This window comes from Lampetra planeri, chromosome 64 (genome assembly GCF_965212315.1).
Source record: "Lampetra planeri chromosome 64, kcLamPlan1.2.h2, whole genome shotgun sequence".
Classification (NCBI taxonomy): domain Eukaryota; kingdom Metazoa; phylum Chordata; class Hyperoartia; order Petromyzontiformes; family Petromyzontidae; genus Lampetra; species Lampetra planeri.
Genome location: NC_136170.1, coordinates 2717348 through 2732303, shown reverse-complemented (window position 1 = coordinate 2732303; position 14956 = coordinate 2717348). Strand labels below are relative to the sequence as shown.

Genomic DNA, 14956 nt, shown 5'->3' with positions numbered 1-14956 from the left:
CCCGTACCCGGCCGCACCAGGGTCGCAAACGGCTACCCGTACCCGTACCCTACCCGTACCCGGCTGGGTACGGGTAGGGTACGGGTATCGGGTACCTGATTGCGACCTCTGGGATGAAGCCATGTTGCAGGCGCGGGTGGGTTGATTCTAGGAACTTGAATTGTGAGAAGAGACAAGACGTTGGGAAATGAGTGACAAACGGTGACTCACCAGTGACTCACGGCCTACCCGTACCCGTACCCGGCCGCACCAGGGTCGCAAACGGCTACCCGTACCCGGCCGGGTACGGGTAGCCGGGTATCGGGTAGGGTACGGGTATCGGGTACCCGGTTGCGACCTGGCACGTGGCAATGAGGCTCAAACCCGGTCTCTTTGGGCGGTCACCTGGTCTACACGACACTTTTCTTGAGAGGTCACAATCAGAATGTTTCGACTGGAAGAATCCGATGGGCTACGAAGCTCTTTAACTTGTTTTTTCCCCACGGATGTTCAGTCGGTGATATTGTGACAGGGTGGTGTAATTTCGATTGAAAGCTTTCGTGACTGCAGGGATTCATCTTCTTGGTTCTTTCGGTGAAGTCACGTAGAAGGGAAATAATAAAATAATAAAAATAAAACATAATAAAATTTCGATTTAAAGCTTTCGTGACTGCAGGGATTCATCTTCTTGGTTCTTTCCGTAAAGTCACGTAGAAGGGAAATAATAAAATAATAAAAATAAAACATAATAAAATTTCGATTTAAAGCTTTCGTGACTGCAGGGATTCATCTTCTTGGTTCTTTCGGTAAAGTCACGTAGAAGGGAAATAATAAAATAATAAAACATAATACAATTTCGATTTAAAGCTTTCGTGACTGCAGGGATTCATCTTCTTGGTTCTTTCGGTAAAGTCACGTAGAAGGGAAATAATAAAATAATAAAAATAAACATAATAAAATTTCGATTTAAAGCTTTCGTGACTGCAGGGATTCATCTTCTTGGTTCTTTCGGTAAAGTCACGTAGAAGGGAAATAATAAAATAATAAAAATAAAACATAATAAAATTTCGATTTAAAGCTTTCGTGACTGCAGGGATTCATCTTCTTGGTTCTTTCGGTGAAGTCACGTAGAATGGAAATAATAAAATAGGAAAAATAACCCATAAAAAATATAATAAAATAATATTATAATATAATATTTTACTATGTTTTATTTTCATTATTTTATTACTTCCATTCTACGTTACTTTACCGAATGAACCAAGAAGAAGGGCGGTGTAAATTTACGATGATTGATGTTGTGGTGGTTGTTGTGGCGGTGTCAGTTTCAATAAATTATGGAATAAAAAAATAAATGTTGTACGGCTCTTTGGCTATTTAATTTCACGTTCTTTTCAGTCGTCTGTCATTAGAGAGAGCGGTGCGGTTCTTCACCTTCGCTGCAGTCGTGTGTAGGGTGACACTGACAACACCACGGATGGGAGACCACGGCGGTATGGCTTGTGGACATTGCCAAGCTCAAGAGAAGAATAATAATTATCATTGCCTGGGCTAATTCATGATGCTGACTACCTCGCCTGGTATACAGGAGGTCGTGGGTTCGATCCCGACCCTGACGCCTGCTGCTGTATATTTGGAGTCTGTCATCATCATCACGGTGGCTAGGAGATGTTGACTATCTCGACTGGTATACAGGAGGTCGTGGGTTCGATCCCGACCCTGACACCTGCTGCTGCTGTATATGTGGAGTTTGCGTCTCTCATCATCATCATCATCAAGGTGGCTAGGAGATGTTAACTATCTCGCCTGGTGTACAGGAGGTCGTGGGTTCGATCCCGACCCTGACGCCTGCTGCTGTATATTTGGAGTTTGCGTCTCTCATCATCATCATCATCACGGTGGCTATGAGATGTTAACTACCTCGCTTGGTAAACCGTGTGGGTTGACACGGTATGCAAACCAGACAGTATATATGAGAGAGAGAAAAAAATAAACATAAGGGGCCGTCCATAAATGACGTCACGCGATTTTGGACGATTTTTGACCCCCCCCCCTCGTCACACGGCGTCACAAAAAGTCTGACCCCCCCCCCCTCAAATATGACGTCACAAAGCTTTGCCCCCCCCCCCTTCCCCCAAAAATCATATTTACATTTTGAAAATAAAACATGCTTCAAATCGCTTTAAACTATTGTCATTGTAGTGCGTGTTTAATGTGGCGCTGCGCTCTGATGTTGTGGGCGAAAACATTTATTAAAAAGTCTATTTAATTAAGTAGAACGTGTTGTCGATATTTATTTAAAGTTGCAGAATTTTGATGTGACGTCACATTTCTCAAACGCCCCGCCCCCCCTCGTCACACATCGTCACAAATGTCTGACCCGCCCCCCCCCCCCTAGGTGCGTGACGTCATTTATGGGCGTTCCCTAAGATTTTAAAAAAAAATCGCGTTTCTCTCGCCGTAGTCGCTACCCTTTGACCTTTCCACCTCTCCCAATGAACTCAACGTGAACGCACCACCAAACAACAACATAACAACAACACAACAACAACAACTGTTGTTGTTATTATTGCTAATAACTCGTAAACTCCGCGCGCGCGAACACACAAATACTACTAACAAACTCGTGAACAAACGATAGTGAGGTGAAAACAACAACCTACAATGAACTATCCTCCCGAGATTGAATAACTAATAACGACAATATTACATTAACATTTTAGTAAACACTTATTTGTGTTTTATATATTTATATAGAGAGAGAGAGGAAGGGTGGTGAAGTGAAGGAGTCGTGCCCGGCTCGCAAAGCCTGCCTCAGTAGGCCCACGGCCGCCCGAGGCGAGTTTCTTTAAAGACACAAAAAAAAGGTAATCGAAACAAACTTTTAACTCGTAAATATTCACCAACTCGCGGTTAATATGTTTTGTTTAAATGTCATTGAATGCGGGGGGTGGATGGGTTTATTTTCTTGAGGGGAATTTATTTCGTTGCGTCGGCTGCCTCAGTCCCGAAAATCCCCTCACGAATCTCGATTTTTTTTTGTTGTTAAGTCGCGAATTTTTCCCGCTTAAAATTCAACGTTTTCGTTTCGATAAAAAGTTATCGCCAAACCCCCTTCCCCTGTCAATTATCCCCCTTGCCTCCCCCTTTCTTATTCCTATATAACCCCTTACCACGGCAACTCTCGCATACTTCAGCATTTCCTTGCTATGGTTGTTCCAGCTGGTGTAGATTGCTTGTGTTGAGATCGAAACGTCGTGATTTGTTTTATTGTATTTCTACCTACGCGACTTTACCGAAAGAATCAAAGCGTAGAACCTGGCAGTGGTGATGGTGGTGGTGGCACCGTAGCCGGCTTCTCACCGCGTTCGGAAGGTTACGACTTTAAATCGTTGTTGTTGGTGCCCGGATTGAATCACTGGAGGTCTCTTACACGAGTCTACGGGTCTCTGTGCGAGTTTGTGGGTCTCTGTGATGGTCTCGTGAGTCTATGGGTCTCTGTGGTGGTCTCAGTGAGTCTGTGGGTCTCTGTGATGGTCTCAGTCTATGGGTCTCTATGTGAGTCTATGGGTCTCTGTGATGGTCTCAGTGAGTCTATGGGTCTCTATGTGAGTCTATTAGTCTCTATGTGAGTCTATGAGTCTCTGTGATGGTCTCAGTGAGTCATTGGATCTCAATGACTGGGTCTCTATATGACTATATTGGTTTCAATGTGGTGGTCTCAGTGAGTCTATGGGTCTCTGTGAGTCTATGTGTCTCTATGTGAGTCTATGGACCTCTATGGGTCTCTGTGATGGTCTCAGGGAGTCTGTGGGTCTCAGTGATGGTCTCAGTGAGTCTATGGGTCTCTGGTGGTCTCAGTGAGTCTGTGGGTCTCTGTGATGGTCTCAGTCTATGGGTCTCTATGTGAGTCTATGGGTCTCTGTGATGGTCTCAGTGAGTCTATGGGTCTCTATGTGAGTCTATTAGTCTCTATGTGAGTCTATGAGTCTCTGTGATGGTCTCAGTGAGTCATTGGATCTCAATGACTGGGTCTCTATATGAGTATATTGGTTTCAATGTGGTGGTCTCAGTGAGTCTATGGGTCTCTGTGAGTCTATGTGTCTCTATGTGAGTCTATGGACCTCTATGGGTCTCTGTGATGGTCTCAGGGAGTCTATGGGTCTCTGTGGTGGTCTCAGTGAGTATGGGTCTCTCTGTGATGGTCTCAATGAGTCTGTGGGTCTTTATATGAGTGTGGGTTTCTATGTAAGTCTGTGGGTCTCTGTGGTGGTCTCAGTGAGTCTGGAACTCAGTGAGTCTATTGTTCTCAGTGATGGTCTCAGTGAGTCTATGGGTCTCTGTGATGGTCTCAGTGAGTCATTGGATCTCAATGACTTTGGGTCTCGATATGAGTACTGTATATTGGTTTCAATGTGATGGTCTCAGTGAGTATAGGTCTATGTGATAGTCTCAGTGAGTCTATAGGTCTCTATGGAAGTCTGTCTGTCTTTGTGATGGGCTCAGTGAGTCTATGGGTCTCTATGTGATGGTCTCAGTGAGGCTATGGGTCTCAGTGAGTCTAAGGGTCTCTATGTGATGGTCTCAGTAAGTCTATGGGTCTCTATGTGATAGGCTCAGTGAGTCTATGGGTCTCTATGTGAGTATTTGGGGGCGCTACAGTGGCGAGATGTCAACTACCTCGCCTGGTATGCAGGGGGTCGTGGTTTAGATCCCGACCATGACGCCTGCTGCTGTATATTCGGAGTTTGCAGTGTCTCTTCCTCCCCGTGGTCACGTGGATTTTTCTCCGGGTCCTCCCGTATTTTCCCTCCACATTAATCAAAATCACGCGAGTATTTGACTGCTATACACTTCCACGCGACAAGCCACTACGTTGAGCTATCATTTGTGGCCGGGTCGCTTCAGGAAAAAATTAGCTACACAGCTCGGTAAGTAATTGTTATTCTACGCGATGGATTAATCTTGTGCAATCCGCAGATCCGCCGCAAATCACAATGACGACCGCTCGCCGGCTCCTGCTGATGTGCGGGAGAGTTCGCGCCATCGTGAGCAGATTGCCCTGGGGCATTGGACAAGGTCATATGGCACAGATGTCGTCATCGTCGTCGTCGTCGTCACCACCACCGTCATCGTTACCATCGTCATCGTTACCATCGTCACAGCCGCAGTCATATTCTAGTGGACTTGATGGATCACCCAGCGACGTTGACGTCAAAGCTTTGCTTCAGGAGGAGGACACGGCGGATGATGGCAGCGTCCGTGACGACAAGGTAACACGCGGGGTGCGGTCCATGGGCAATATGTTATGGTTTTGAAGAAAATATATATTTGTGTGTTTCGATTTAAAGCTTTCGTGACTGCAGGGATTCTTCTTTTTGGTTCTTTCGGTAAAGTCACGTAGAATGGAAGTAATCAAATAATAAAAATAAAACTTAATAATAAAATAATAAAAATAAACAATTTTTTATTATGTTTTCTTTTTATTATTTTATTATTTCCATTCGGCCACATTCATTCAGACTCTGTCCTCTCGACAGACCTGTTCATCACCTGAGGTCGGCTGCTTGCGTTGTGGCCGAAACGTCGTGAGAATGATTTTATTATGTTTTATTATTATTATTTTATTATTTCCATTCTACGTGACTTTACCGACAGAACCAAGAAGATATATATTTGTGCTTTGCAAAAAGCGTTTTATTGGAGTGATGAATTGCAGTTATTCTCCATAAGCACTTGCTCATCTTCTCACTGCCTCACCCCATTCTCTTCTCTGACCTCGTCACTTCTCTTGGCATTGCGACTTCCACCCTCTCTCATCCTCCCCCTCCTCTCCATTATCACGAGCGTCATCGCAATCTCCCTTTGCCTCCTCCACCTCCTCTCTCCTCGCATCACCTCCTCCTCCCTCCACCCCTCACCCTCCATACGTCCTCCTCCGTCCACCCTCCTTCACATCCACCACCATCACACTCGCTCCACCATCACCCTCCCTCCACTCTCCCACCTATCCAACTCCGTTCTAGATTTGAAGCTTTCGTGACTGCAACGATTCACACTGGGATGTTGGCTATCAACAACAAGGCAACTCCTATGACTAATTGGGCATGGGACGCAAGCGTAGGATTGATCACCCTGTCGCTGGCCGCCTTTGGGGAGGGTGTATAGTATGAAAGGCCGAAACACCCTAGGAACCAAAGGTTCACTACTGACGATGCGCTCCCCAAATTTCACTAGGCTCACTGTTCATGAACTCTTGGAAGTGCTTGCACAAAGGATAGCAACATCTCATCCTGTGTTCTTGGAATTCTATTTCGGTAAAGTCACCACGTAGGTAAAAAATTTAATTGAAATTAATAAAAACAATAAACTCACGACGTTTCTGAGGCAACGCGAGTCTCCGTCATCGGGGTGGGGACCGTCACAGCCAGATTTGCTGCATCAACTCCCGTCTCCTCTTCCACCTCCACCTCCGTGCGTCTCCGTGTCAGTGCGACAGCTCCGTGCTGCTCTTCCCGGGCCAGGGAAGCCAGTTCGTGGGCATGGCTGCGTCGCTGGTGGAGAGGCACGAGCGGGCGCGGGCGCTGTTCGACGCGGCGCGTCGCGTCCTGGGCTACGATCTGCTTGCGCTGTGCCTCGGCGGGCCGGCCGAGCAGCTCAACCGCACGCTGCACTGCCAGCCCGCCGTGTTCGTCACGTCGCTCGCCGCGCTCGAGACGCTGCACGAGGAGGAGCCGGAGGTGACCGTCCGTGCCGTCGTTGAGCGGGGGGCGCTGAAGGGGGCGCGGGAGAGGGGGGGAGAGAGGGACAGAGGGGTTAGGAGACGAGTCGGGGGAGTTGAGAGAGCGAGGAAAAGAGTAGAGAGCTACGTAGCTAGTGATAGGTTTTCACCCTTCTTCTTGGTTCTTTCGGTAAAGTCACGTAGAAGGGAAATAATAAAATAATAAAAATAAAACGTAATAAAATACAATTCTCACGACGTTTCGGCCACAACGCAAGCAGCCGTCCTCAGGTGAAGAACAGGTTTATCGGAAAGACAGCGTCTGAATGAACACCATCAAGCCTGGTGGTGTTCATTCAGACGCTGTCTTTCCACGACCTCCTGTATATCAGGCGAAGTAGTTAACAACTCCTAGCCACCGTGATGATGATGAGAAACGCAAACTCCAAATATACAGCAGCAGGCGTCAGGGTCGAGATCGAACCCACGACCTCCTGTATACCAGGCGAGGTAGTTAACATCTCCTAGCCACCGTGATGATGAAAGACGCAAACTCCAAATATACAGCAGCAGGCGTCAGGGTCGAGATCGAACCCACGACCTCCTGTACACCAGGCGAGGGTGTTAACAGCTCACCACCGCGACACCACGTGCACAACACTTGTTCCTAAAGGCCACATGGGGGATCTTTGTTGTCTGTGCTCTGCAGGCAATTGAGAACTGCAAGGCAGTTGCGGGCTTCAGTGTCGGAGAGTTCGCTGCGCTGGTCTTTGCCGGTGCCATGGACTTCAGCGAAGGTACGGGGTGTCAACGTTGAGCCGGAGTCAAGAATTACCCCAATGCTCTGCTTCTACGCTGGGAACGTTTGTCCAACGCTGTGAAATGAATGCTTCATGCACGCGGGGGCGGAAACCAAAGTAAACTCAAACCATATTAATAGGGTTTTTTCTCCTTTTTTCTGGCAACAAAACTGACACCTTTTGCAAGGAATCATGCTTACATTAACCACAATACTTGCAGTCAAATGCAAACAAAAAACAATACTCTGATAATGTATGCATTGTCTTTGAAACTGATTGGTCCACACCAGAGACAGCTTTCTTTGGAGGCTAGTCTCATACGGTGTTCGACCAGATGACGCCAAAAGGCGCACAGTTCAACGACAACGCACTACCAGAGTAATGAGAGCTCGGGGTGAGCAGCTACATTATGGGACCTCCTTTGCCAGTACCAACATATACCAATAGGGGTTTTCCCCTTTTGATTCCTTGCAAAAGGGGAAAAAACCCTATTAGTAAACTCAAACCATTTAGGTTTTTTTTTTACCGCGTAAAAGTCCACTGAGCAACCTGGCCACACACGGTAACGCAACGGGGAGTGGCTTATCGTGGGAGTTTATAGCAGCCAAATACTCTTTAAACGCATATTGACGAATCTTCAAATGTACGGGTGTCAGCATCGGGATGGAAGCCACGATCTCCTGAATACCAGGCGAGGGGGGTGACGTCTCGCCAGCACGCCGCGCGTGTTTTATACGCGCGGCGCAGGAACAACAGCGGCCGGAGAACACCATCTGAATCACGGAGCCTCACAGCGGATTTTGGTCTCGCAGTCAAACAAAGACGGTGGTCACCGCATCGCACGGCGTTTTCATGTACGCTTTTGCGGCCGTCTGGAACGTTCTTCCTTTCCGTTATTAGGAAGCCACTGGGCGCCGATGCACTTTTATTAAATCGTCGAGATTGACAAACTCATTTATTTACATCTTTGTCGTGTTTAGTTTGTTGTTCTTCCCCCCCCACCTCCCGATTAGTACGGTTGGCTACGTCAGAGGTCGCAATCGGGTACCCGATACCCGTACCCTACCCGATACCCGGCTACCCCTACCCAGCCGGGTACGGGTAGCCGTTTGCGACCCTGGTGCGGCCGGGTGCGGGTACGGGTAAGGAATCAAAGCCCGTTTGCGACCTCTGGGCTATGTACGATGCGAAAGAGGTTCAACATGCATACATCAATTAATTATCTTCTTGGTTCTTTCGGTAAAGTCACGTAGAAGGGAAGTAATATTTTATTACTTCCCTTCTACGTGATGACTTTATCGAAAGAACCAAGAAGATGAATCCCTGCAGTCACGAAAGCTTTAAATCGAAATTTAAACATAGGATTCAAGTGAAGTGAAACCTCTTCTTGGTTCTTTCGGTAAAGTCACGTAGAAGGGAAATAATAAAACTAAAACATAATAAAATAATTCTCAACCCTTTGGTGATAATTATTTTATTATGTTTTATTTTTATTATTTCCCTTCTACGTGACTTTACCGAAAGAACCAAGAAGATGAATCCCTGCGGTCACGAAACCTTTAAATCGAAATTTAATTATTTTATTATGCTTTATTTTTATTATTTCCCTTCTACGTGACTTTACCGAAAGAACCAAGAAGATGAATCCCTGCAGTCACGAAAGCTTTAAATCGAAATCAATTAATTAGTAAATGAATCCCCAGTGAACGTGCTCACGTCGGGCTAACGTCTGGTAAACGTCGTGTCGACGTCAGCCTAACGTTGCACTCTCCCCACCTCTCCCCCGTAGCCCTGTACTGCGTGCAGAAGCGTGCGGAGGCCATGGAGGCCGCGAGCTCGCAGGGTGGTGCCCCCCACAGCATGCTGTCGGTGTCGGCGCGCCACGCCTTCCGCCCGCCCGCCGTGTGCCAAGAGGCGCGCGAACACTGCCTCTCCGCCGCGGCCGGCTCGGCCGAGCGGGTCGCCGAACCCGTGTGCCTCGTCGCCTCCTACCTGTGCCCCGACGTGCGAGTCCTGGCCGGTCACGTGCAGGTCAGGGTTCGACTCCTGGCACGGGGGAGGTGGGAGCCGGGGGGTTGTGCTCAGCCCACGTGTCGTTCTCTCGCTCGCTCGCTCTGTCGCTCGCTCGCACGCTTGCTGTATGCGCGGTTACTGCTGCAGTCTTGTGAGACTGATATTCTTATTCTTGATACAGCGGTCGTGCTGTGACGGTTCCACCTGAAGACGGACGCTTGTGTTGCCTCCGAAACGTCGTGATTTTTATTTTATTTTTATTTGACTTTTAGTTTAAATTAAAAATTTTTACCTAAGTACTTGATACAGCAATCGTGCTGTGACGGTTCCACCTGAAGACGGAAGCTTGTGTTGCCTCCGAAACGTCGTGATTTTTAATTAATATTTTTTATTTTATTTTACTTTAATAAATTTTAATTTAAAAAAAAATTTTACCTACGTGACTTTTCCGAAAAAAAAACCTTAGAATATGAATCCTTGCAGTCACGAAAGCTTCAAATCTAGAATTGTGAGATTGATTCGCGCGCATGTGGTGACCTCGTATGCGTGATTGCAAGGTAGCGGCGGTGTAGCGGTTAACGCCACGCTGCGCTACGAACACGGCGACCTGATTTTGATTGCCGCTCTCACGGCCATCGCCGGTGACGATTATCTGAACCGGTCTTGGGCCTCCCCCAGGTAGCCTCGAATGAGTAGCTGGTGCGGTGCGTAAACATCGCAACTCGGGAGAGAAAAGCGGCTGGGCGTGGCGTTGGTCACCCACCGCCTCGTATACCGTGCCAGCCTTCATAGGCACCTACTCGCAAACAGCACTTGCCCCAACAATCTGTTAAGGCTATAGGGGGGATCTTCGTCTTTGTTTAGCCGTGGTGACGTCACCGCTACTTAGTGGCCAACCGCAGTTGTCGTTGTTGGGGTGATGATGTATTTGGCTGCTGTAAATTTGCAGGTGATGATGATACTTCGTTGAGCTTGTCGTTTGTGATTGCCAGGTCGCCTCTGAAAAATTGCGACAAAGCTCCGTGGGCTTTACCTGGTAAAATAAAAAATAGTTGTAGAGTTTTCAATTAGTTATCATAGTTCGTAGTGTGTGCTAATGGAGGGGGTTGGGTGTGCGCAGGCGTGTGTGTGATTGCATTGTAGTAGGGGGGCACAGGTGGTGCATCGGCCAGTCATCTCAGTCAGTCGACCCGTGGCACCTGCTGGGTCTGTCCCGTGACCTCCTGCCAGCGTGCGTTCGACACTTCACGTGGCCATAAAGTGCACCTAGCCTGGCACAAGCGTCGTGCCGATGTCACCGCCACTTAGTGGCGAACTGCGGTTGTTGCGCGTGCGTGTGTGTGCGTGTGTGTGCGTGTCTATGTGCGTGTGTACAAGTGTGTGTTCGTGTGTGTACAAGTGTGTGTACGTGTGTGTGTGTGTACAAGTGTTTGTACAAGTGTGTGTACAAGTGGGGAGCGGTGGTGCAGCGGTTAGCGCTACACTGCCCTATGAAACTGGCAAACCGGGTTCGATTCCCGCTCACGGCCAACACCAGTGACGATTATCTGAACCGGTCCCGGGCCTCCCCTAGGTCGACTCGGCCTGAAATGAGTACCTGGTGCGGTGTGTAAACATCGCCACCGGGAAGACAAAGGCGGTCGGGCGTGGTGCTGGCCACCCACCCCCTCGTGTGCCGTTCCGGCCTTCGTAGGTGCTCGCTAACAGCACTTGCCCCTACAGTCTGTTAAGGCTACACGGGGGGTCTTTGTGTGTGTGTGTGCGTGCGTGTGTGTGCGTGTGTGTGCGTGCGTGTGCGTGCGTGTGTGCGTGTGTGTGTGCGTGTGTGTGTGCGTGCGTGTGCGTTTGTGTGTGCGTGTGTACGTGTGTGTGCGTGTGTGCGTGTGTGTGTGTGCGTGTGTGCGTGTGTGTGTGTGTGCGTGCGTGTGCGTGTGTGCGTGTGTGCGTGCGTGTGTGTGTGTGTGCGTGTGTGTGTGCGTGCGTGTGCGTTTGTGTGTGCGTGTGTACGTGTGTGTGCGCGTGTGCGTGTGTGCGTGCGTGTGTGTGCGTGCGTGTGTGTGCACGCGCGATGCTGCAGGCGCTGGAGTTTGTGCAGCGGCACGCGCGGCGCCTGCACGTGGTGCGCACGCGCCGTCTCCCCGTGAGCGGCGCCTTCCACACGCCACTCATGGCGCCCGCCCAGGAGGCGCTGGCCCAGGCGCTGGGCCGCGTCACGGTGCGGAAGCCCAGCGTCCGCGTCTACTCCAACGTCACCGCACACCCGTGAGCCGCACGCACCGCACGCACCACACGCACCACACACACCACACACACCACACACACACACACACCGCACGCACCGCACGCACCACACGCACCACACGCACCGCACGCACCGCACGCACCGCACGCACCGCACGCACCACACGCACCACACGCACCACATGCACCACACACACTGCACACACCACACGCACCACACGCACCACACGCACCACACACACCGCACACACCGCACACACCGCACGCACCACACGCACCACACGCACCACACGCACCGCACACACCGCACACACCGCACGCACCGCACGCACCGCACGCACGCACCGCACGCACCGCACGCACCGCACGCACCACACGCACCGCACGCACCGCACGCACCACACGCACCACACGCACCGCACGCACCACACGCACCACACGCACCACACGCACCACACGCACCAGACGCACCACACGCACCACACGCACCACACACCACACGCACCACACGCACCGCACGCACCGCACACACCGCACGCACCGCACGCACCGCACGCACCACACGCACCACACGCACCGCACGCACCGCACCAGTGTTGTGTCGCGTGCACTTTGTGTGCCGTGCCGGCTTTCCCAGGCGCCACTCGCCAAACAGCGCTCGCCCCAGCAGTCCGCTGAGAGCTACACGGCGGTTGTGCACCTCGTGTCTTCGCTGCAGGTACAGCTCTGCTGGGCAGGTGCGCAACCTCCTCGTGCGTCAGCTGGTGGAGCCGGTCCTGTGGGAGCAGACGATGCACGCCGTGTTCGACCGGCACGACCGATTCGACGCGGGAGACGGGCGCAAGCGGGAGGGGAAGGATGACGAGCCGGAGCTTCGGCGAGGTTCCAAGGGCGGCGGCGGCGGCGGCCCTCCCCACCGCTTTCCGCGGGTGTACGAGGCCGGACCCGGGAAGCAGCTGGGATCGGCGCTGCGAGCCTGCAACGCCAAGGCGTGGTCGCGATACCGAGCCGTGGACGTGGGGCCGAGGAATGACGAGTGATCGTCGGCGGAGACGGGTGATGGCGCACGACGCGTGAGTTGCGATCCGACCGTCGCTTGTCCGCCCTGGGGAATCAACCTCTGCTCCAACCCCCACCCCGGTGCATTATGGACGTTGTTAAGGTCGCGCTCTTAATTTTGGAGCTTTCGTGACTGCAGGAGTTATTCTTTGGTTCTTTCACGTGACTTTACCGAAAGAACCAAAGAATAAGGTCGCAAATTTCGATTTAAAGCTTTCGTGACTGCGGGGATTCATCTTATTGGTTCTTTCGGTAAAGTCACGTAGAAGGGAAGTAATAAAATAATAAAAATAAAACATAATAAAATTATTCTCACGACGTTTCGGCCACAACGCAAGCAGCCGTCCTCAGGTGAAAACCAGGTCCGTCTCTGTCGCCTCGACGGACCTGGTTTTCACCTGAGGACGGCTGCTTGCGTTGTGGCCGAAACGTCGTGAGAATTATTTTATTGTTTTATTTTTATTATTGTATTACTTCCCTTCTACGTGACTTTACCGAAAGAACCAAGAGAATGAGGTCGCACTCGTTACACACAGAGCGCTGGCCACTAATGAACCGCCAATACCTCGCCGGTCTCGTCAAGGAACATAAACCATCATCACGCGAACTGCGGTTATCATCGCAGCGGCGGTGGCGGCGGCGGCGGCGGCTTTTGGCTGGCCACGGAACAAAGGCGGCGGTGGTGACCGCATCGTCGCGCGACGCTTTCAGATGTGCTTCTGCGGCCGTCTGGAACGCTCTTCCTTCCGATATTAGGAGCCACTGGAGCTGTGCACTTCAAACCGAGATCGATAATGTATATCTTTACAACTGCTTTTTGTGTTTAGTTTGGTGTCCTTCCCCCGCCCGCCCGCACCTCCGATTCGCACGGTTGGCTACGTACGAAAGAAGTTCAACATACATGCAAACATTTAATCGGGGATTAATTTATCGCGGAATAATTACATTTTCGAGACCTCCATCCCAACCACGTACCACAGCAACGCGCACGTGTACTCGCACAGTGCGTGTGATTATACGATATACCATGCCCCTGCACACGCGCAACTCACACAGCATTTTCCGCAACAGTTCAAGGCCATAAGGTTTTCAGATGTGCTCGCGCCGTAGACATGGGGGTGACTTGTACGAACTTCGCTACGAATTAAAAAGTTTTCAAAGTCCCGAGAATAAAATGTATATTTTATTTAAGATATTTTTGTCTGGATTTTATTTCACGAACCACGCGCCACAGTGATCGAGTGGCCCATTAGGGTCCCATTGCGGCCATGCTTTAGGGTTGCCACCTGTCCAGGTTTAACTGGGATAGTTTAGGAATTTGCATCTCGTTTGGGTGGCAGCAGTTATTGATTTGTAGCAAACTCGCATGTCCACTGTTCATTCTTGAGCCACGGTGAGCAAAGCGAGCCCTGGCTAGTCGGTACGTGCAGTGAACCTCCGATCAGTACGGTTGGGCGAAGGACGGTGTGACTGAATTTCAACGTACAAAGATCCCCCGTGTAGCCTTAACAGACTGTTGGGACAAGTCTTCTTGGTTCTTTCGGTAAAGTCATAATAAAATTGTATTTTATGATGTTTTCTTTTTATTATTTTATTATTTCCCTTCTACGTGACTTTACCGAAAGAACCAAGAAGATGAGTCCCAGGGTCTTGCTAGCCGGCCTTCAGTTCTTCTGGCTTCAGCTTGTCCCTACTGAACTCTCTCTCTCTCGGGCTCCCGCCTTTTATACAAACTCTCAACCGAGGGGCGGGGCTCTGTGGGATCACACACACCCCACAGCCCCCACCCTTTGGGAGGGGCGCGGGGGATCACAGCACACCCCACAGCCCCCACCCTTTGGGAGGGGCGCGGGGGATCACAGCACACCCCACAGCCCCCACCCTTTGGGAGGGGACCTAACCAGGGATATCACAACCGCCCCGCACAGGGAAGTAATGGGAGTTAACCGGAGCTGGTGTGTGCGCGTGTCTCAATACCACCACCACCACCAGCACACGTGCATACAGTGTACGAACGTACAGTAAAGGGGTCCTGTGAGCCAATGGAATCAAATGCAGTGACAATTTCAAAAGAGCACCGTTGCCAAACTTCCCAGTCACGGTTGAGCCGGCTGAAGTCGGTCAACTCTGGTACGCGTTGACG

At 50.4% G+C, this 14956-nt stretch overlaps 1 protein-coding gene across 1 annotated transcript; it reads left to right on the top strand.

Annotated features, from left to right (window-relative positions):
* The first annotated feature begins 2416 nt into the window (after positions 1–2416).
* Positions 2417–14004, top strand: MCAT (malonyl-CoA-acyl carrier protein transacylase). Its single transcript, XM_078619677.1, has 7 exons — positions 2417–2846; positions 4960–5252; positions 6471–6719; positions 7410–7497; positions 9290–9531; positions 11591–11775; positions 12473–14004. The coding sequence occupies exons 2-7, from the start codon at positions 4977–4979 to the stop codon at positions 12792–12794; spliced, it is 1362 nt and encodes a 453-aa protein (XP_078475803.1). The 5' UTR covers positions 2417–2846; positions 4960–4976; the 3' UTR covers positions 12795–14004.
* The last annotated feature ends 952 nt before the right edge of the window (positions 14005–14956 follow it).

Excerpts from the sequence above, each read along its gene's own strand:
- MCAT (XM_078619677.1), top strand. The coding sequence starts at position 4,977 with ATGACGACCGCTCGCCGGCTCCTGCTGATGTGCGGGAGAGTTCGCGCC. Across the intron at positions 6,720-7,409 it reads TGCACGAGGAGGAGCCGGAG|GCAATTGAGAACTGCAAGGC; the intron begins GTGACCGTCCGT and ends TGTGCTCTGCAG. Across the intron at positions 9,532-11,590 it reads TCCTGGCCGGTCACGTGCAG|GCGCTGGAGTTTGTGCAGCG; the intron begins GTCAGGGTTCGA and ends GCGATGCTGCAG.